At 38.2% G+C, this 21,030-nt stretch overlaps 1 protein-coding gene across 3 annotated transcripts in view; it reads left to right on the top strand.

The window, feature by feature from the left end:
* LOC122743862 (UPF0461 protein C5orf24 homolog) overlaps positions 1-21,030 on the top strand; it is a 54,861-nt gene extending 33,831 nt beyond the window's left edge. The window contains exons 1-5 of one of the 3 annotated variants that reach the window (XM_043989064.1): positions 5,967-6,198; positions 9,770-10,254; positions 11,899-12,062; positions 15,536-15,666; positions 20,260-21,030. In XM_043989064.1, coding sequence (XP_043844999.1) covers positions 5,982-6,198; positions 9,770-10,254; positions 11,899-12,062; positions 15,536-15,666; positions 20,260-20,456 — 1,194 coding nt within the window. In that variant the 5' untranslated portion in view covers positions 5,967-5,981 and the 3' untranslated portion in view covers positions 20,457-21,030. Of the gene's footprint in view, positions 1-5,966; positions 6,199-9,769; positions 10,255-11,898; positions 12,063-15,535; positions 15,667-20,259 lie in introns of those variants that run through there. The other 2 variants (XM_043989063.1, XM_043989062.1) reach the window with 2 other exon arrangements.

The raw sequence follows: 21,030 nt of genomic DNA, 5'->3' as shown, positions 1-21,030 counted from the left end.
AAGGAGTATTTCATATTTATGAAATTCTAGTTTATGGGTCTATTATGTCACCTTAAAACTGATTTACCACAACGAACCATTAAAGTGTGGCAGCTTTGCACGATGGAATAGTATGGAGAAATCCGGTCTTGAAGCCAGGACGATATGTATTCAGAGCCTGCCTCTGTGACATATACTGGTTCTAACCCTGGTCAAATAAACCTCTCAATGCTCTAGGCGCTGATAAGACTAATAAGTTGAATAGGATGTGCTAGCCTACACTGGTAAGGGGAGCTTCCTCATGGGAGAATTCTTAGTACCATTAAAATCACAGGTCATCCCAACCCTCCCCCCCACTTCCCGGCAGAAGAAAGGGATAGGGAAGGGAGAGTAAGAGGATAGGAATAAGGTAAACTGATTTTATAGCTAAATATAGAGCTTTCATAATTCCTTTTTCTGGTATGGTTATGAAGGTGACTCTGGGTTCTCAAAGACTATGTCATAGGAGGGAAGCTCTGGCAGTTGCTAACAAATGGGAAAGGCTTCAAGTACAGACTATATATTTTGTTTTAGGACTAGCCCAGTTAAGTTTTGAAAAACCTATTACCAGTTCTGGATGTTAAGGTGATAATTTTGGGGGGGGGGCAACAATTACTAACAAAACTACCCACAGTGGTATGGATAATAAGACTTGTAATCTGCATAAATGAAGGGCACGCTCACATGGATGAAATATTTAAAGTAGTGAAAATAAGCTTTCCTCATTATAGCAGAAGTATTGACAAAATTAGGGGAAGCAGTTTATGATGATGGTCCAAGAGGTTTGTGCTGTTGGCACCTTAACCAATGAATTGACACCTTGAATTATTGGCATATTAACCAATCAATAATTGCCCAATTATATTACAAATATATTTTTCCTCTGTGACAAGTATGTGCATGTTTGATGAATTCTGGGCTTGTTTCTGCAATAGTGAGAAACTTATGATCATGTGTGCAATGATCTTAGTGTTTGTGCAGCAATTATGTCAAATTCTGAGTATTTCTGACAATGTTCTTGCAGTTTCTCTATCTGCCATCAAATTGTTTCCAAACTGCCACAAGGTTTACCATTTGAGTGCAATCTGCCAACAAATGGTCCAACATGTGTACCTACCCTCATTTGCATTCTGTACACTGAATCAGAGTAGCTCCCTTATTCCCCTCTGTTAGAATGTAATTGTACTTCATCACCAGTGTAATCATGTGTTCAAGATGTTAGGAATGTTTGTATTTTTGCAGTGCAAATGTCAGTCTGTTTGAAAATGGCGATCACTGGCACAATCATTATAAGCCATCTTGAAACCATCACAGATCGTCACAAATGTTCTGTAGAAACAAACCTTTACATTGCCTCTCATTGCAATTTAACAATTTAAGGCTATTTACCTATTTAAACTTAATTCTCCACTTATATTACCATTCTTATATCTGGCAGATTTTCACATGAATTGGTTGGCAACATTGGTCAAGTTGATCAGTAGTTTCCGTGAGAATGTAGCTGGTATGTCAGTGATAAAAGAGAAGAAAGTCACTTCAGAAGAGATTCTTTCCTCTGGAAGGTTAGTTTATATATAAACATTTGTTAAAAATGAGGCAATGTGATGGAATACTACTACTGTGCTGTGAAAAATGATGAGCAGGTTGATTTTAGGAAAACGGAAAGACTTGCATGAAATGATGAAGAGTGAAATGAACAGAACCAAGAGAAAGTATATATAGGAAAAGCAATACTGTTCAAAGAATTACTGTGAATGACTAAGTTATATCTGAGTATCATAAGTACTCAAATCAGTTACAAATGACCTATGAAATAAGGTGCTAACCATCTCCAGAGAAAGAACTGTTAATAGAGGTATGCATAGGTTTTACATATTTGTATCTCTGTTAAATGGTGGCCTTCTCTAAGTGCAGGGTGGAAAGGGAGGGAGACAATTTGGAACTTAAAATGGAACAAAACAATAAATAAAAAAATTAAAATACGTACATATATAATATACATACAGCCCTAATAACATAAGCTAATTTATTGGATAGGCAGTGGGGAAGAATGAGGCAATGTATACAATTGAACCATCAGTGTATTTATCATTTAATACATTGCTTGGCAATAGCCAGTATAAAAGTAAGTATTTTATATTGTAAATCAGCTATTTATTTTCATTGATTAGTTTGGTGACTAAAAATAAAAAAAGATGAACTTCTATCTTCAGCAAAAAAACTTGTAAATTCTTCTACCATTTTCTACTCCATATTTGTATGGGTGAACATTTTGATTTTATTCTTGTTTTAAGTCTTTTTGGGGGTGGGGTGGGGTGGGGCAATGAAGATTAAGTGACTTGCCCAGGGTCACACAGCTAGTAAGTGTCAAAGTGTCTGATGCTGGATTTGAACTCAGGTCTTCCTGAATCCAGGGCTGGCACTCCATCCACTGTGCCATCCAGCTGCCCCCTTATTCTTGTTTTAATCAAAATACACAAACTTAAAGCCAAACGAGATTTAAGACTGTTTTTGGTGATGTGCCAAATATTGTAAACCTTTGTTAAGATAAAGTACCAAAGTTCAGTTTATTTATGAATTTTATATTATATTAAACACATTCCAAATTGGAACTTATTTCATTAAAGTTAATTATAGTCAACAAAATTAATAAAGAAATTTAATATGAAGTGTTGCTGATAATAGTAAATATATGAGGTCTTGATGGATTATTTCATTTAATTCTTATAGAATGTCCTATGTAAAATATTTATAATTACTTTGTAATTAGAGTTTTATAATTTTATATGTAGATTTTTCATAATTACAGGTAGAATAAAATTTTATATTATTACATAATTTAAATTCAATGTGGAGCTCTTTTGGGTAAATGTTATCAATTTTATTGTAAGCATTTAATAATCAATCTAAAAGAATAGGATGAGTATAAAATTACAGTGGGGGGTTAGCAGTTCTTTTTTGGTTGAAATGGGTTCTCAGAACATAAATATTGGGAACTGTTGAATTAGATGATCAGAAATATTTTTCTCCAGTCTGACTTACAAAATCAATTTTCTAAATGTAAACCATTTTCAAATTGGATTTTTTTTGTCATTAAAACACACAAAAAAGATCCCATTTCAAAATCGTCCTATAAAAGCCTAGAAAAGAGACAAATGAAAGAACAATTGTGTGTATCCCTTTGCATTCACTATGTTCACTGTATATTATATTAAAGTTGCCTAGCACATACCTGGTGCATAGTTATCAAAGTACTTGTTATTCTTTTTTTCCTTCCTTCCTTTTTTGTGGGGCAATGAGGGTTAGGTGACTTGCCCAGGGTCACACAGCTAGTAAGTGTCAAGTGTCCAGGGCTGGTGCTTTATCCACTGTGCCACCTAGCTGCCCCCTATTCTTTTTATTCTAATTTTCTTTAATTCTTTCAATTAAGAAGATTCTTGTTGACATAGCATTATGTCAGATACATAACTATAATCATAGACTATATATAATCTTTAGAAACTTTTCAGACCCATGTATAACTTAAAGCGTGACTAGCTGCTTAGTTTTCAGAAATGGTTATAGATAAGTTGAATAATATAAGAATTTGTGCTTAAATCCACTTAATGCTCAGTGGCGATCCTCCCCTGGCAAATGCTTCTGCCACCTTGTGGCCAAATGTATAAATATTGATGACACTTTCAGTATTTGTTTTTTAACCATTTATTGAATGCTTGCAATTGGCCTCTTTAACAGCAGTCTCTACTTGTTTAAATTAACAGATAACACAAATATGGGGGGGGAGGAAATGGAGATATGAGCAAACACAAGTTACAGAGAGCTTTTAATATCTGTCCAGAAGAATACAAATCAACCTCCATTCCTTGTTGTTGTTGTTCACTTGTGACACCATATTGTCCATGGGTTTTTCTTGGCAAAGATACGAGAGTTATTTGCCATTTCCTTCTTCAGTGAACTAAAGCAAATAGAGGCCAAGTGACTTGTTCCACGTTCATGCAACTAGTGTCTGAGGTTGGATTTGAACTCAGATCTTCCTGACTCCAGGCTCAGTGCTCTATTCACTGAGACATCTAGCTGCCCTCCTTTCCTTAATTAGTCCTTAATTAAACCATGACTATAGCAGATAAGATTTTCAAGTGTGGAAAAAAAGATACTTGAAACTAAGATGTATAGGGAGGACAGTAAAAGGGGTAAGACAAGTGTGCTGTAATTCATGAAGACCTACCTAAATTAAAATTAGTCCTACCTAAATTAAAAGTCTCATCTTTTGAATAAAAATCTAGATAACCTTTAATTCAGGTGTCCTCACTATGCATTGGGGATCCTAAGCACTTTAAAGTCTTATTTGAGCAGTAGCTGCACAAGATCTGTGCGTCAGTACATTAACTGATGGCACACTTAAGAATGCAAAAAGTGGCACTGATTTTTACAAGTGGTCCATGTAGCTGCTACTAAGTCACTGCCAGTACTAAGGGATATGTTATGGTTGCCCTACAGATATCTACATAAAAATTCTTTAGCTATAACATAAATTTAAATGCTTCTTGGATTTTATTTTTGCCTCCTGTTGGGGTCAGACCTCATGAAGTGATACTTTTTTTTTTTTTGCAAAGCTGTGAGGGCTAAGTGACTTGCCTAGGGTCACTCAGCTAGTAATTGTCAAGTGTCTGAGGGTGGATTTGAACTCAGGTCCTCCTGAATCCAGGGCCAGAGCTCTATCCACTGGGCCACCTAGCTGCCCCTTTTTCTCGCTCTCTTTTTTTGCAGTGCAGTGGTTAAGGGACAGGGTCACACAGCTAATAAGTGTCAGATACTTATTTTTATTTGCCAAGGAAATGATGTATATTCTAAATTTTGATCTAATGTTGTTTGGGAAACTAGTCTGTGTTCTTTCTATTCGTGGTTTTTTTAGACTATCATCTTCTTTCCAGAGTGAAGAATTCCAAAAGTTTTTTATTTTTTATTTTCCCCAGTGCCATGAAGAACCTTTGTAAAAGTGGTTTCCCTAGGAGTCTATCCTATTATGAACCAGTGGTAGGGTCTGTTTCTTTACTGATCTAGGGATCCTCACCCTTTGTACTGGCTCTTCCCTGATCCTCATCCCTAGTTTCCTTCAGACACTAAGGTGAGTGTAGGAACTTTCACTGTTGCCTGTGTCCCCTGTCCTTAGCACATAAGGAGTGCTTACTAAATGTTGCTTGCTGAAGGAATACTCAGAACTAAAGGCCGCGGTGACTTAGCTTTCGCTGCAGTACCTTTGAGATAGGCAGCTTTTTGCCTGTCCCCAAAGAGCTCCAACTCTGAATGCAGCAAGCAAAGGCCTTCCTCCTATGGACCTCATAGTAGTGGAGGAATTAGGTGAGCAGTAATGAATGAATGAAGCACGTACTCTGCTTAAAGTCTTGTGCTGAGAGCAGAGGATACAAATAGAAAATAAGGCAATCGCTGCTCCCGAGTTCACATTCTAAGGGGCAGACCACATAGGTGCAAGGCTTCAACTCCCAATCAGAAGGACAAGTGCCCATGCTTGTGGGCAAACCGAATGACGACGCTGCTTCTTTAATGTCCTTTCCACCGATAAAATCACACCGGACCATTTGACAGTGCCAAAGACTGGTGAGAGCCTCCTTTTGGCTGGGGACATTGGGCCGGAAGCGCCGCTCTTCCAAGGCTTAGGGTCCGAGCAGGTTCGCCTAGGAAGGCTAGCCGGCCCGAGTGGCTGGTTGCTGGGAAGGAGTGATCAGTTTGAACCCCGGCTCTTTCCGGCACCCCACAAGCCTCCTCGTAGCCACGAGCAACAGAAGAAGGGCCCCATGCACTTGCGCTTCCGTTACTACGAGCGCTGGGTCTAAGCGACTTGGCTTCTCATGGCTCACAAACCCAGTGCAAGCTCCACGAAGGTTCGTTCCATCCCTTTTCATCCTGGCCGGGCCCGTCCCCTCCCCTCCCCCACCACGCCCAAGATGGCGGCTCGGGTGTCACAGCCGGCCGACTCCAAGATGGCCGCTTGCCCGGCCAGCCCCGCCCCTCGTTTTCCTCTGGAGGCCGGAGGGAGAGCTCGGCAGAAGCCCGGGGACGCAGCCGCGCCTGCGCCCTGGTTGGGCGCCGCCACCATGCGGCTCCTCCCGTGGTGGCCCCTGCTGGTGGGGGCTCTGTGGCCTGCGACCCACTGCCTGCTCGGTGAGTCCTGACGGAGAGCTGGGCGGTGGGCTGGGCATGAAAAGCAGTTTGCGGGAGGGAGGTAAGCGGCTCAGGCCGGGGGACTGTGCTCCCGCGCCGTCACCGGGCCCTGCTTGTGGGCTGCGGGAAGAAAGCCCTGGGCCGAGCTTGCTTCAGGCATTTCCGCTGACCTCAGTTTCTCCAAATGTCCAATGACTACTTTGGACTCGCGGGCTCTAGAGCCCTCCCCTGGCCTGACCGCTTGCGGAAGTGGGGGAGGAGGGGCGGCCGTGCAGCTGGCCGTGATGGGCCTTCCCCGAGGGCAATTTCAGGTCCCCGCCATCGATTCTGCTGACCTTGCAGGTTTAAAAGCTCGGACGTGCTAACAGTGGTTTGTTGTAGCTGCTGTCGGTGGGAAAGCTTGTGTCCAAACCAGTCTCGGGTCGAGCAGCCTTTGAGAATAGGATCAGAGAGGTCAGAACTGGAAACGGACTGAAGCGATCCTCTGGTGTTACCACACTAGGTCAGGGCTTCTTAAAGTTTTCCCACTCGCGACCGCGCTTTAAGCCCGAGAAATTTTTATGCGACCCCGGGTGTATAGGTATATAAAATAGGTAGACATAACCTTTTACTATTGCAAATTTTTTTGTGATCTCCACATTCAGTTACTTGACTCACAGTTTAAGAAGCTAGAGTCTAGGTGCTCTTAAGTTTATGTAACTTGTTCAAGGTCGATTTTAAGTCCTTAACCTTAACCTTGATCTTGACCAGCGACTCTTAATTTCGTCCATATGGTTTTCATATCTGGGCAGATTGCCCCCCTATCCACACTGCGTGGTGTGCAGAATGCTGAATTTGAAATCTGAGGACCTGTGTTCGAGTCCTGACGGCCACTTTATGCTGAGCAATATTGGGAAAGCCATGTTACTAGGGAAAGAGTACTGGGACACTGGAGTCTGTTATCTGTGACATAAATGGTTTGCATAAGATGCTCTCTGAAAGTGGCAGCTAGGTGGCGCAGTGGACAGAGCACTGGCCCTGGAGTCAGGAGGACCTGAGTTCAAACCTAGCCTCAAACATTTGACACATACTAGCAGTGTGACCCTGGGCAAGTTACTTAACCCTCATTGCCCCACCAAAAAAAAAAAAGGTGCTCTCTGAAATCCTTTCCAGCTCTAGGTCTGTGATCTTCTAAGCCATTTAAAAGTTTTATTTTCTTCATTTGTAAAATGAAACACTGTGGGAGTTTGGATAGGTAAGTTTGGATAGACTTGTAAGTCTGATTGTTATCCTTTGTGGTATTTGTTCACATTTTTTTCATCATTTCTCCATAGAGGTAGTAGTATGGGCAAGAGGCCTCATCTGTAAAATGGGAGGTGAGGATTGGAATAGATGAGCACTCTGATCACTTCCAGCTCTAAACTCTATGATCCATGAATCTTCTGAGACTACTTGGAGACTCTTGATTTTTTTTTTTAAGACATCCCTGTGGCCCATGAGAGTGGAAACCCTTCCTTACCACAGTAGAAACTGTTTCCACTAATGCTGATGGGCAACTTGCTTTAGAGAAATGCTTGATACCCTGAGAGATTGTGATTTGCTCATGGCCACACAGGTAATATGTGACAGTGCCAAGACTTGAACTCAGGTGTTCCTAACTCCAGTGTTAGCTCTTTCTCCACTATGCCCTGTAATGTCTCTTGGTGTAAAATATTCAGCACTCGTAATAATCAAACAAGAATCACTTTAACCTGGGGTTTAGTATCTTTGAATCTCACAGCAAGGTGCCAGACCTGGGATAGCTAGAGTTTTATTTTCTAGAAGTGCAAAAACAGTTTATAATGCTGAACTGTAAAACTGTGCTTGTTTATGGTTAATGGCTATCAAATGGGAATTTAGGTAAACTAAAATGCTCTCAGAAAATCTACTGCTCTTACCTCAGGAGGGGGATGAGCAGTTTTAAGCCCATATCAAAATGGAATTTGAAATGTATTTTTAACTATCAAAATCCTGTGTAAAAGTTGTGAAATGTCAGCATTATTTTGTTGGTTTCCCTCTGCCTCCCCATATGAGTGTTATAGCAAGAAGTTAAAATAGAGGGTTTTTTTTTTTTGTAAACAGGTAATACTGGGATGGATATGTTTTGATTCAGTGTGATTTATACTTGAGTTTGATTAGTCAGCTTGAGCACAGTAAGTGAGATCTTTAACTAAACAGCAGTTTTTGTGAAACAGGATTTGCCAACAATGTGGCATGGTAGACAGAAAGCTAACACTGTCTTAGACTGCATTGAGAGGCATAGTATACAGAAAGAAGGAATTGATCCAGGCTGACCATATCTGGAATATTTTATTCCTTTCCGAGTACCAGATTTTAGCAAGGACATTGACAAACTGTAGCTTGCCCATAAGAGAGTGATCTAGCTAGAGAGAGGACTGGAGTTCATTCTCAGTGAGAATGGATTGAAATAACTAATGCTGTTTAGCTAGAGAAAAGAAGACTTAAGGGGAACTTGTTAACTATACATAACTGAGTATTTGACATGAAATTTCCTTATCTGAAAAAATAATAAGCATTAAGTCCTTTCAAGTTCCAGATCTTGGAATTGAAAGAGTATTGGACTAGTAATCAAAGAGTTGGGTTCTAGGCATAACTCTTCTACCTATCATGCAAGTCAGCTTTTATCTAAATATGTCTGGGCTGAAGATACTGTAGAGATGATCTAGTCCAAAATCTTCATTTTATAGATAAGAAGATTGAAATCTAGAGGATTGTCCAACTTGTCCAAGGTCGTGTGACACAGTGTTAGAGCTATAATGCACATCTCCCTTTTGCCCAAAGTTTTTTCCACTACACTTTTTACTTTCCTCCTCTTTCAAATGGAAATAATGTTTAGTGTGCTGCCTCCTTTATCAATACTGTATGTGAAAATGCTTTCGTGAAATGTAATGCTTTCATTGGTCTCCATTTCATTTATTAAAAATGTAATTAAAAACTGAATGAAGTTAGTAAGAGGTATTTTTTTTCTAATTGGATAATGAACAACTATGAAATGTCCTCTAAACAAGAAGCAGGAAATTCAAAATGACATACACTAATTTTTTTTCTGCTACCTTGAAGGGGTCAGTAGTTGTCAGTAGTTGTTATGATAGCTTAATGGAGGCAGTACCTTTTTACTTATTTAATACAGTAAGATTTCATATTCTATTAAGTGAATATTGAAGAATGTTGTAAACAATAAGAGTAATAGTAAGGACTAATATTTATATAGTATATAATATTTATATAGTATTTTATGGTTTGCAGAATCTCATATGATCCTTAAAATAACTCTGTGAGGAAAGTGCTGTTCCTCCATTGTTTAGATGAGGAAACAAAGTGAGATAGGTTAAATGACTTGCTCATGGTTCTATGACTACCAAGTGTCTGAGGTGGAATTTGAACTTTGGTTTTCTTTACTCCAAGTCTAGCACTCTATCCACTTCGACAAATATGAACGAACGAACGAACGAATGAATGAACAAACAAATAATTGATTTATTTTAAAATACATTTTATTTGCAAATATACCTTTTTGTTGTTGTTGTTGCAGAGGAAAGTGATGGTTCATTGTCTGAACAACAGCGACACACTGAAACTGACCTACCTCTCAGTGCTGATACGGTCCATTTCAGTAATGAAGAACATGAACTTGGCCAGACAGAACAGTATGACACTGGTGAAACAGCTTATACGACACTGGGAAATGAAGTGAATGGTGATCATTTACTGTCTGTGATTCCAGGAGAGGCAAAAGATGGTCACATTTCAGACTTCAATACTGGCAGTTGTGATGCTGGAGTCGAAGGCTCTGAATGCAATATCCGAGAGAGCCTTTTTTCTCTATTTAGATCTGAAGCAAATGTTCCTGATAAAGGAGAAGAATATAATTTGTTTCTTGAAGCCGTGCCCACAAGTCCACCGCCTAAAGAAGACTCTAATAGTACAGAGAGTGTAAAAACCCCAAAGGTGAATTGTGAAGAGAGAAATGTTACTGGCTTAGAAAGTTTCACTTTGCAAATTCTAAATGTTTCACAGGTGAGTAGCACATTATTCTAACCTTTGTTTTGCTTTTTTCCCCTTAATTTACTCTTTTTCCTTGACCAGTACTCATGAGGAATATGCTTTGTTCTTCTAAGGGTATTGGGTTTTTGGCAATTGCACCTGTGCATATAAAAAAGAAGGCAGGTTGAAGTTTCTTGAATCAAAATTATAATGGTGAATAACAGTTAAGTGAAGAGAAAACAACAACAAAAAAATTCCCTATTCTCTGAATCTAGTCATTTTAAGGCAAAACAAGGTGAAAGTGTCTTATATTAGGGGTAGAAGCCACTTAGTGAAACACTTTTATTTTAAAGAAAAGGAAACTGAGGTCTAGAGAGGTTAAGTGACTTGCCCAAGATGATACAGTGAGTAAATGGCAAAACTAGAACTTGCCTCAATATCCTTGGACATGTGTTCTTCCACTGTATCATGATGCATCTGTCAAAAATTATAGACAGGTTGTTAGTGTCAGAATTTTCCTGGGAATAAGTATACTATTCTCTTCCAAGCTGACTGTTGCTCAGGATTTTTTGAAATATCCAGTATTACAGCAGAGCCATAATTATAGCCCCTTCACATTATTAGTAAGTGGTTTTCATGAATTGCTATGTTGAAGTATTAATCATTTTAATGGTCAGCTGTCTAGTGATGAGCCTTTCTCTATCAACCGTACAGATACATAAGTTCATCATTGATCCAGTATTTGAAGCATTTTTAGCTTGGTGTAGATCTGCCAGAGATTGAGCACAGAGAGATCATAAGAGAGATCATAAGACAGAAGAAAATATCTTTAGTTGAATGCCTGAATTCTTTACATTTTTACAAGGCAATATTCTGTCCCTGGGGGAATAGCATCAAAATATATCATACTTATACAAAACTACAAGGAATTTTTTACTTTTTAGAGTATCAGAATTAATATTTAGTTCATAGTGGTGGGTAAGATTATCTAAGATAATTGTTTATAACATATATAAGTTATCGGTGAGCCTAGATATGTAAAGGTTATAATTCTAAAGAGAAAATCAGCTGGTAACTTATATAAGAATTTGTTATTTTGATGCTTTAAAAAAAGTTAAGTGGTGCATATATTGAGGTAGACTTAAATTCTGAAGGCTGTTTTCTACAGATGTAAAGGTGATTTAGAGAGCATCCAGTTTCTCTTTTTCACTCTAAGGGTCAACAGTGATATCGTACTCTACCTGCTTCATGACAAAGAGATAATTCAGTTTTATTTGCTGACTCTCATGTATACTGGCCAAGAGAGAATAGTGCAAAGTAGATATTGATGGGATAAGAGAATTTCATTGTGTCATATCTGAATGAAATGTTCATCAAAAGAATCATTAGTAAGGTGGTCACCATCTCCATCCACAACATCTCAGATCAACTGCTAAGATAGTATCTTGATTCTGAACATTAATTATGATGGTTAGGATGATATAATCTGAAAGTAGATACATATATAGCCATGTCATTTGGAAATAGTTATTGTTGGCTTTATGCAAAATTCCAGAATAATTGCATTGGTAAGGGTGAGTGGCAAGAAGGCTTAAACAGAAGGTATTTGTGTCATTTGTCATCTACAACAGACCCATCTTACCAGATCCTTAATATTTATGTTTTCTTTTGTCACAGGACCTGATGGAATTTTTAAACCCAAACAGTAGTGATTGTACATTAGTCTTATTTTACACCCCTTGGTGTCGCTTTTCTGCTAGTCTGGCTCCACATTTTAATTCCTTACCACGAGCATTTCCATCTCTTCATTTTTTGGCATTGGATGCTTCTCAGCACAGCAGGTACCCTTTTATCAAGTGCTTTTTATAGTTTATGATTTAAGTTGATTTTGAAAGACTGTTTGCCTTAGTGACAAAGAACTGCATTTGAAACTAGGAAGACCTGGATTTAAGTCCTCCTGCTACAGATTTACTCTGTGACTCTGGGCAAGCCTTTTCACTTCTCGGTGCCTCAGGTAACTTCCAGACTGTCTAACAGTTAGTAGAGGGAGTTAAAGATAAGAAATCTCATCCTTCACCCTTATAACCTCTCCCTCACTCCCCAAATTGGTTATAATGATTATATATAGGATATTAACTGGTTATGGGTAGAGAAAGAAGAAATGGGTATAAGTTCCAGCATATGATAAGTATAGTGAGCATAGTGGGGAATCAATTTATATATTTTGGTTTGGACTTGTGAATTAATTGGTGTAGAAAACTTCTGGGGGAAAAAAAAAGAAAACTTTAGAGCCGTAGAGAGTTGCCTGGAGCATTGTGAAATGATAATATTTTCCCAGGGTTGCAGTATTGTCAGAGGTGGGATTTGAACCTAGGTAAAATTGACCCTGAGTTAGGTTGTTTCTCATTTTAATAGTGAAGGTTGTTAAATATTGAAATGGTTTATTAAGAAAGGTTAATCTTTTTCTGAGGCTTTTTAAAACTAATTTCTCATCTGTATGTTCTTTTAAGTTCCTTTAAGGCCTAAATTTGAGAAATAATTAGAAATGTAGCATTTCTTATATTGGAAAAATTTGAGCTGAAAATATTTATTTGTTAATATTTGGATTCTATTGGTAGATATCTAACAAAATCTGTGTTTACTCAGTAGATTTTTGCATAGATTATCTTTAATTGTGCCATTTCCCCCCAAACATTTCAGCCTTATTTCATATTGCTTTGATTTTTCAAAGAATAAAATATTTAAACTGCTCTTAATAGTCAATGAATTTTTGACTAACTAAAATACATGATTAATAACATTGCTCAAGTATTAATGTCTTTTCCCCTAAATTAATGATTTTTAAGAACAGAGCTGTTATTTCATTCATTTCTGATGAGGAAACTTCTACTAAAGCAATTCGGCACGTGTTCTGTAACTCATTGCCTGGAGACCCTCAGAAATTAAGCCACTTATCTACCTAGGGTTATGTAGCCATGATAAAGCAGAGGCAAGCCTTAAATCCTGACTTAGAGGCTGGCTTTCTATCCACTCAACTAGACTGTTTTTCACAATGAAGATAACTCACATTTATATAGCTCTCTAAGTTTTGCAAAGTGCTCTGAAATCCAAATCTTTAGAGTCTGTGATGATAAAAGCATTCTGAAAGTACAATAAAACCTTTGTGCTGTACTAGTTCTGAATTATTCAGCTTGGGCTGATGATTATGTTATACTGTGAATGGAGAAAGGGATTCTTCAATAATAGAATAAACAAAAATGCAGTTTGAATATTTTACTTTAAAAGATGAAACTTTTTGAAAATCTGTTCGCATTAGTTATTTATTATACAAAATAAATCTTTAACAATGTATTTACCAAATATTAGATTCTTATTGTGTATCAGTGCACTGTGCTAGGATTGGGGAAATAAAGTTTATATAATCTATATTTGTTGCCTTTATGGATCTCCTTTTCTAATAGGTGGATAAGAAAAAGAGGTAACTATAATGCACAACAATACATGAGAAATACTTGAGAGATAGAAAACAAAGTGCTTAGTGATGGAGATCAGGGAATATGTCAGAAAATTTGATTCTGAGACTTTAATGTATAAATATATTTAAGAGTTGGAAGGGACTTTACTGATCATCTAGTTTCAGAGCATTGCCAGACTCCAAGAGGCCAGCAAAACTCCCAAGTGAGGCCTGAATTAGATTAAAATATTTGGGAAATGTTTAACAAAAAATAAAAATACAATAAAACCTAGATAATGTTGATTTGCAGTTTTCTGAATATATAGCCTGCAGGGATCTGTTTCTAATTGAGTTTGATAACATTGCTCTAGTCTTGATCTCCCCATTTTACAAATGAGGAGATGAAAGCATGGAGAAGTTAGGTGATGTGCCCAGGGTCATAAGGTAGGCAATAAGTGCCTTTTAGTGCCCACCAAGTCCTAGGACTTGCACAAAGTTTTAGATAGGTTGTTGATTGGTACACAGATAAAGAAATAATCTGCAGTAATAAAGTTCCTCATTGGGAGCTCAAGAATATAAAAACTAGGACCAGTACTTGATAATACTTTTGTTTGCAGTTATTACAAGTTACAGTCTGACTAGAAAGTGAGGAAGGTAACTCAGAAAATATTCCATAATTAAGGGTTTTTTACTAACTCATACTAGTCTTCTTAATAATTGGCCTGATTTTTAGTGAGCATTTAGCAGATTGTTGTAAAGGCGAAATGCAATTAACTATTCTATTGCCAATTCTGCAAGAATTGTGAAATAACTGCTTTGTTTCAGTACCTTCAGATTCAGTACCTTCATATCCCTAGCTGATCCTCGATCAGCTGCCAAACTAATTATTTGATATAAATTGTCCTTATAGTACTTGGGAAAATTACATGTCTAAGCTCTAAGACATTGCTTCTTGAAGAGTTTGGGGTTCCATACTGTTTAGTACATTGCTAATTACTTATAGTTATTGAATTCTTAAATAAAAAAAAGTTTTCTATAAGTACTAATCCTTGTAACTGCATCAGCAGTTAAGATGGTAAAATGGTGAGTTTGGTGATAATTATATGTGGGCATGTATGTGAAACTTGTTGTGACAGCTAATGCCTTAAAGAGCCTATAACTTTATAAGTTGAATGGAATAAATTTCTTTTGATTAGAGGAAACTAATTCTGCTTCTTTTTTTGGGAGAGAAGGTGGGTCTGGACTTGTGATTTCATTTTTGTAGAGAATTCTATGTAGGAAAAACCCCTTCCCCAGCAAAGATTAACAGTTAATTTGTAATTTACTCATAATAAAATCAACAAGCATTTATTAAGTGACTACTATGTTCCTGGTACCATGTTAAAGCTAGGTATAGAAAGGAAAGAAACAGTTTCTGTCCTCAAGAGCTTACAGTCTTATTATTATATTACATAAGGAAAATGTGTCAGAGACAGGACTTGAAACTAGGTCTTCCTTATTTCAAGAATGACCTTCTATCCACTACTACAGAGGTGTCAAACATGTGGCCTGTGGACTGCATGTGCCTTAAAACACTCCTGAGTGTGGCCTCAAATTAAGGTGTAATTGGGAAACAACTTAATAAAGCAAATGGAAATACATAAAAACCATAGATAATGCTAACATGTGGTTTTCTAAGTCAGTATGACCCTGTAGAGATCCTTATATAGACTTTAGAGGCTCCCATTTCTATTTGAATTTGACACAACTTCACTAAGCCTTTTCCCCTCCCCTTTTATTTTCATCATATACTTGAAATTGTATTTATAAATCATATTAGTTATTCATGTTTGTGATGTGCTCCTTTTTTAAAAAAAAAAGTCTGTCTACCAGATTTGGCACTGTGGCTGTTCCCAACATTTTGTTATTTCAAGGAGCTAAACCAATGGCGAGATTTAATCATACAGACCGGACACTGGAAACTCTAAAAGCATTCATTTTTAATCAAACAGGTATGTAAGAACTATGTAGTCTAGATAAATATCTTTAATTACTTTAATGGTTTCTGCCTTCTTTGTACAACCACTCCTTTTTTTTTTTTTAAAAAGTTTGTGGTTTGGGGCAGCTAGGTGGCACAGTGGTTAAAGCACTGGCCCTGGATTCAGGAGTACCTGAGTTCAAATCCGGCCTCAGACACTTGACACTTATTAGCTGTGTGACCCTGGGCAAGTCACTTAACCCTCATTGCCTGCCAAAAAAAAAAAAGTTTGTGGTTTTGTTGAATCATTTCTGTAAAATATTTAGTTTTCAGATCCCTAAAAAAATTTCATATCCCTTGTATTTTGAGTACCTTTTATGTCTTCCTTTTACAGATAAGCTGCTGGGGATATGGATTTAATATAGAGCCCCTATATCCTAGAGCAGCAGTCATTTACTAAACTTTAGTGCCTATGCATAATCATTTTCATCATTTAAAGAGTATATCCCGGGGCAGCTGGGTGGCGCAGTGGATAGAGTACTGGCCCTGGATTCAGGAGTACCTGAGTTCAAATCCGGTCTCAGACACTTAACACTTACTAGCTGTGTGACCCTGGGCAAGTCACTTAACCCCCATTGCCCTGCAAAAAACCCCCAAAAAACCAAACCAAACAAAAAGAGTGTATCCCAAAAGTTTTAAGCTGTTAAAGCTTAATGATGGGGATGGAGCCAAAGTGGTAGAGTAGTAGGAAACAGTACTGCTGAACTCTCTTCCATTAAGCTCCTCCAAACAAATCTAGAAAATGTACCAGACTGAATCCTGGTGGGGGAAATCCAGAAAAAGTCACAGTGAATATAGCCTGGCTTGGCATAGGGAGATAGAGGTTTGTAGACACTGGGACAGGTTGGATAAGGATTACTCCAGTACCCAGGCTGTGCACCAGGACAGGAGGAGGTCTTAGACTCATCCTGTGGCATCACTCATACTGAGACATTAGACAGATGCCAGTTGTCAACTTTTTTGCCTGCTACCAGTTCCAGATTCCAAATTCAGGGTGAATTGAGAAGGTGACTAGAACACAGAAGTCATCCTTTCTGAATAGGGAGGTCCTGGGCCATGTACTAAGAAAGGAGGAAGTTCAGAAGCAGTCAGCAGCAGTGTGGATCAGACCCCAGGAGCAGAGTGTGGTTTCAATTCCAGCATCTAGCCTGGCCTGCAGAGGAATAAATGGGTCAGGAATCCCAGGCCAAAGGGCAGCCAACAGTTCTGTCAGTGAACCAGTGAAGCTTCCTAACTGGCTGATAGAAATAGAGTCCACCAGCAGTTCTAAAGTTGCATGACTAAAAGCCAGATCAGGAACTTGCAGAGATTAGAAAAGAGGGGTGGGAGAGAGGAGCAATCAGACTTTGCTCTGGATCAGACCACTTTTGGAGCACTGAAATCTTGTGGGTCTCCTGCTTGTCCTTGACATCTTGTAACACAACACTCAGGACCCCAAGAAAGCAACATTAGGACCAGCCTAGATTTTTCCTTCATTAGTGCAGAAGCTATCCCTAACATTATGTCCAAAGTCAGGAAGTAAGCTGGAAGAAAGAGCAAGCAAATAAAAAGACCCCCCCCCCCCAAGTGCTGTCATGGTGGCAGGGTACCTCAGCATGTAAACCCATAAAAAGAGAATGAGTCCAAAACATCTACAAGCAACATCTCGGAGGAGAACACAGCTTCAGGCATTTAACTTAATCAGAATTCCAAGAAGAGATGATGCAAGAGTTTAAAAAAATATTTTTACAAATGGAATGAGAACCCTTAGGGGAAAAAAAATCTGGAAAATAAATGAAAGCTATGGAAGAAATAATTTGAAAGGTAATTAACCGCTTAGCACAAGAAGTACAAAACCTCACCTGAGCAACAAATTTCCTGAAAATTAGAATGGACCAGATGGGAACCAATGATTCCATGAGAACTTGAAATGTTATAGCCAAAATTCAGTTTCCTAGTCAAAAAAAGAATACTGGAATCAGCCAGAAAGAAAGAATTCAAGTACTGAAGATCATACATGATTTTGCAGCTACCTCTATAAAGCAAAGGATATAGGATTACAGCCAAGAATAATTTAGCAAAACTGAGTATAATGCAATAGGGGAAAAATGTATCTTTAATGAAATAGAGAATGTCTAAGCATTCCTGATGAAAAGACCAGACATATAGAAACTTTGCCGTTCCAACACAGACATGAAGAGAAACTTACAGTAAAGATGAATGAACAATAATAAAGGAGTAAACAAGGATAAACTGCTTACATTCTAATATGGGAAGATGATACATATGTCCACGTTGAACTCTTAATATTGGGGTCATAGAGGGAATCTAATTAGACAAGACCTGAGATTTCCCTGTTACATCTTGATGACCTTAAGAGTGGGAAGAAACGGAAGAGTAATCAAGGGGGAAAAGGGATAGGAATGTTGGAGAAAATTATTATACATAATCTGTGCAAGTAGACATCAATATAAGCAAAGAGCAGGAGTAGAGAGCAGCTGACATTTCAGTCTCACATCGGAACTGATCAAATGAAGGAAGACTACCTAAATACAGTTGGGTACAGAAATACATATTACTCAATGGAGATATAGGAAGGAAAGAGGAGAAAGGGGAGTTAGAATAAGGGTATATTAAGGGACAGATTAGTTTCAAGCAAAACAAGCTCTAGGGATGTACAAAAGTATTTCTAGCTCCTTTTGAAGTGTCAAAGAATGAGAAGAAACTAAGTCAGAGAGGTTTGATGACTTGCCCAAGATCCTCTAGCCAAGTAAGCATCTGAGGCAGATTTCAAATTCAGGTCTTCCTGTTCTGTAAAAGTCTTCTGTCCATTATATAACACTTGTTTTTTTTTGTAGAGACAAGGGTGATGGGAGGGAATCAGTAATTGACTACTTCTTGGTGACATTAATATTGTCTGCTTAGTTAACCCATATATGGGGAATTTGATTGCCTGTGTCAGCTTGATGACCTTGAAGGCTTCCCACTTGTGGGCAGTGGTGTGGTTGACCCCCTCTTCTTCAGATGACAGACACTTTAACTCAAGTTTTCCTTTTTAACCTGTCCCCTGCCATTAATCCCTCTCAGCCATCAGATTGACAAAGATAAAAAACGTGCAAGGAAAACAAAATATATTAATGAACACTGTCAGTAGAGCTGTGATTTGGTCTAGCCTTCTCTACCACCACCTCTCCTCAGACTCCAGTAGAGATAATCCAAGACCCAAGAGCTTTGGAACATCAGTATTGCTTCTAGTTCAGCGCCTATAGTAGTCAGTGAGGGAAGCAGACTTTGTGGAGAGGCCTACTTGCCTTGCCACCACCAACACCAACTTCTGACCATTCACCCAAAGGGCGAGAAATGGCAGCACCCCCAAGACCACTAGTTATGCTTTTCCAGCCCAGGCCCCAAAACCAGAAAGCAACTTTGGTGGAGTTGTCTTGGCAAATAGCTTTCTGTGTACTGTAGCCCCTTCCTCCTTAGCAGCCACAGGTATTAAGGACTTGGAAAATAAAGTTTTTTCAAAATCCTTAGCACTGTCATATGGTTCAGTATTAGAAACATTATCTGTATAGATGACACTAATTAACATGCATTGCCATCGGCTTTTGCTGCTACGCCAAAGACCATAGGATCTTTTTTTAGGGGGCAGGGCAATGAGGGTTAAATGACTTGCCCAGGGTCACACAGCTAGTAAGTATGAAGTGTCTGAGGTCAAATTTGAACTCAGGTCCTCCTGAATCCAAGGCCAGTCTTTATCCACTGCGCCACCTAGCTGCCCTCCATAGGATCTTTCTTTCTGACTTGTAGCTGAATTCTATGTGTGTTGTTTCCTCCATTAGAATATGAGCTCCTTGTGAGCAGATCCTCTCTTGCTTTTCTCTTTATATCCTCAACACATTGTCTTGCACATAGTAAGTGCTTAATAAATGCTTTTTCATTGATTGTTTCCTGGGTACCTTAGAGGTCAACTAATTTGACCTTCCCTCAATATAGAAATCTTCCCTCTACAACATCCCTGATTTTCTGAGATAGGAAAATGAAAAGTCTGCAGATTATAGAAATTTCATTTTCTCCTAGCATGGTCATATTACTGAAATAGAATACAAGTAAATTCTCCAGACAAATTTGATTTTTTTTAAAAGGCTCATATATTTGCTCAGAAAATGAAAAAATGTTATTTTAGCTTTGAAAAGTTGAATAGATTGATGCATAGACTCACAAAGAGAAGTATGAGAGAAAGGTAAGTTACTCTAATGGAAGTTTTTTTTTTTTTTGGCGGGGCAATGGGGGTTAAGTGACTTGCCCAGGGTCACACAGCTAGTAAGTGTCAAGTGTCTGAGGCCGGATTTGAACTCAGGTCCTCCTGAATCCAGGGCCAGTGCTTTATCCACTGCGCCACCTAGCCGCCACCCCTAATGGAAGTTTTAAGAACCACAGAAACAGGAAAGGGAAGTTGGTGTAAATTCTGTCCTTTTTTTAAAGCTAGCCTTCCCTTCTGTATATCTTACTGAATCCTTAGTGAAATTCAGTTCCTGGCATTTTTTTTTTCATCTGTCAAATACTGACTCCTTGATTTTGTTTTCAGGGATAGAAGCCAAGAATGATGTGGTAGTGACTGAAGATGACCAAATAGGCCCCCTTCCCAGCACTTTGGTGAAAAGTGTGGACTGGTTGCTTGTATTTTCTTTATTCTTTTTAGTTAGTTTTATTATGTATGCTACTGTTCGGACTGAAAGTATTCGATGGCTAATTCCAGGACAAGAACATGAACATCCAGAGTAATAATAGACTGAAAGATGAAATTGGAAAGATTAATTTCAATTTTTGCTTTCAGAAACTTATGCTGAAATTCCATTGTTTTCTATGTATTATATTTTAACTTGGATTCAAATAATTTTGCATTTGAGCTATTGAATGTGCAAAAAAAATCACTAGTGTTATATACTAGTGTTTCAATAAACATGAAAAAATTCAGAAAATTTGTTTTTGTTTTTTAGTACTTGGACTTAACATTTCAAGGAATTCAGTTTTAAATGTGAAAAATTATTGTATGTATAGAAGCAAATGAGCATAGTAACCTTGTGTTTGATAAAAACAAAGATCCCAGCTATTGGGGCAAGGACTCATTTGACAAAAAATGTTAGGTAAACTGGAAAATAGTCTGGCAGAAACTAGGTACAGACTAGCATTGTACGCTGTATACCAAAATTAGTGGAGTATAGAAGAGATTACCTGTTGGATCTATGGACAGGGGAAACATTCATGAGCAAAGAAGAGAGTTTCAAGAGGAAAAAAGGATAATTTTGATTACATAAAATTGAAAAGATTTTGCAAAACAAAACCATTGCAGCTAAAA

Source organism: Dromiciops gliroides, chromosome 2 (assembly GCF_019393635.1).
Source record: "Dromiciops gliroides isolate mDroGli1 chromosome 2, mDroGli1.pri, whole genome shotgun sequence".
Lineage (NCBI taxonomy): Eukaryota > Metazoa > Chordata > Mammalia > Microbiotheria > Microbiotheriidae > Dromiciops > Dromiciops gliroides.
Note: the sequence above shows the minus strand (reverse complement) of the source record. Positions and strands in the feature narration are given on the sequence as shown.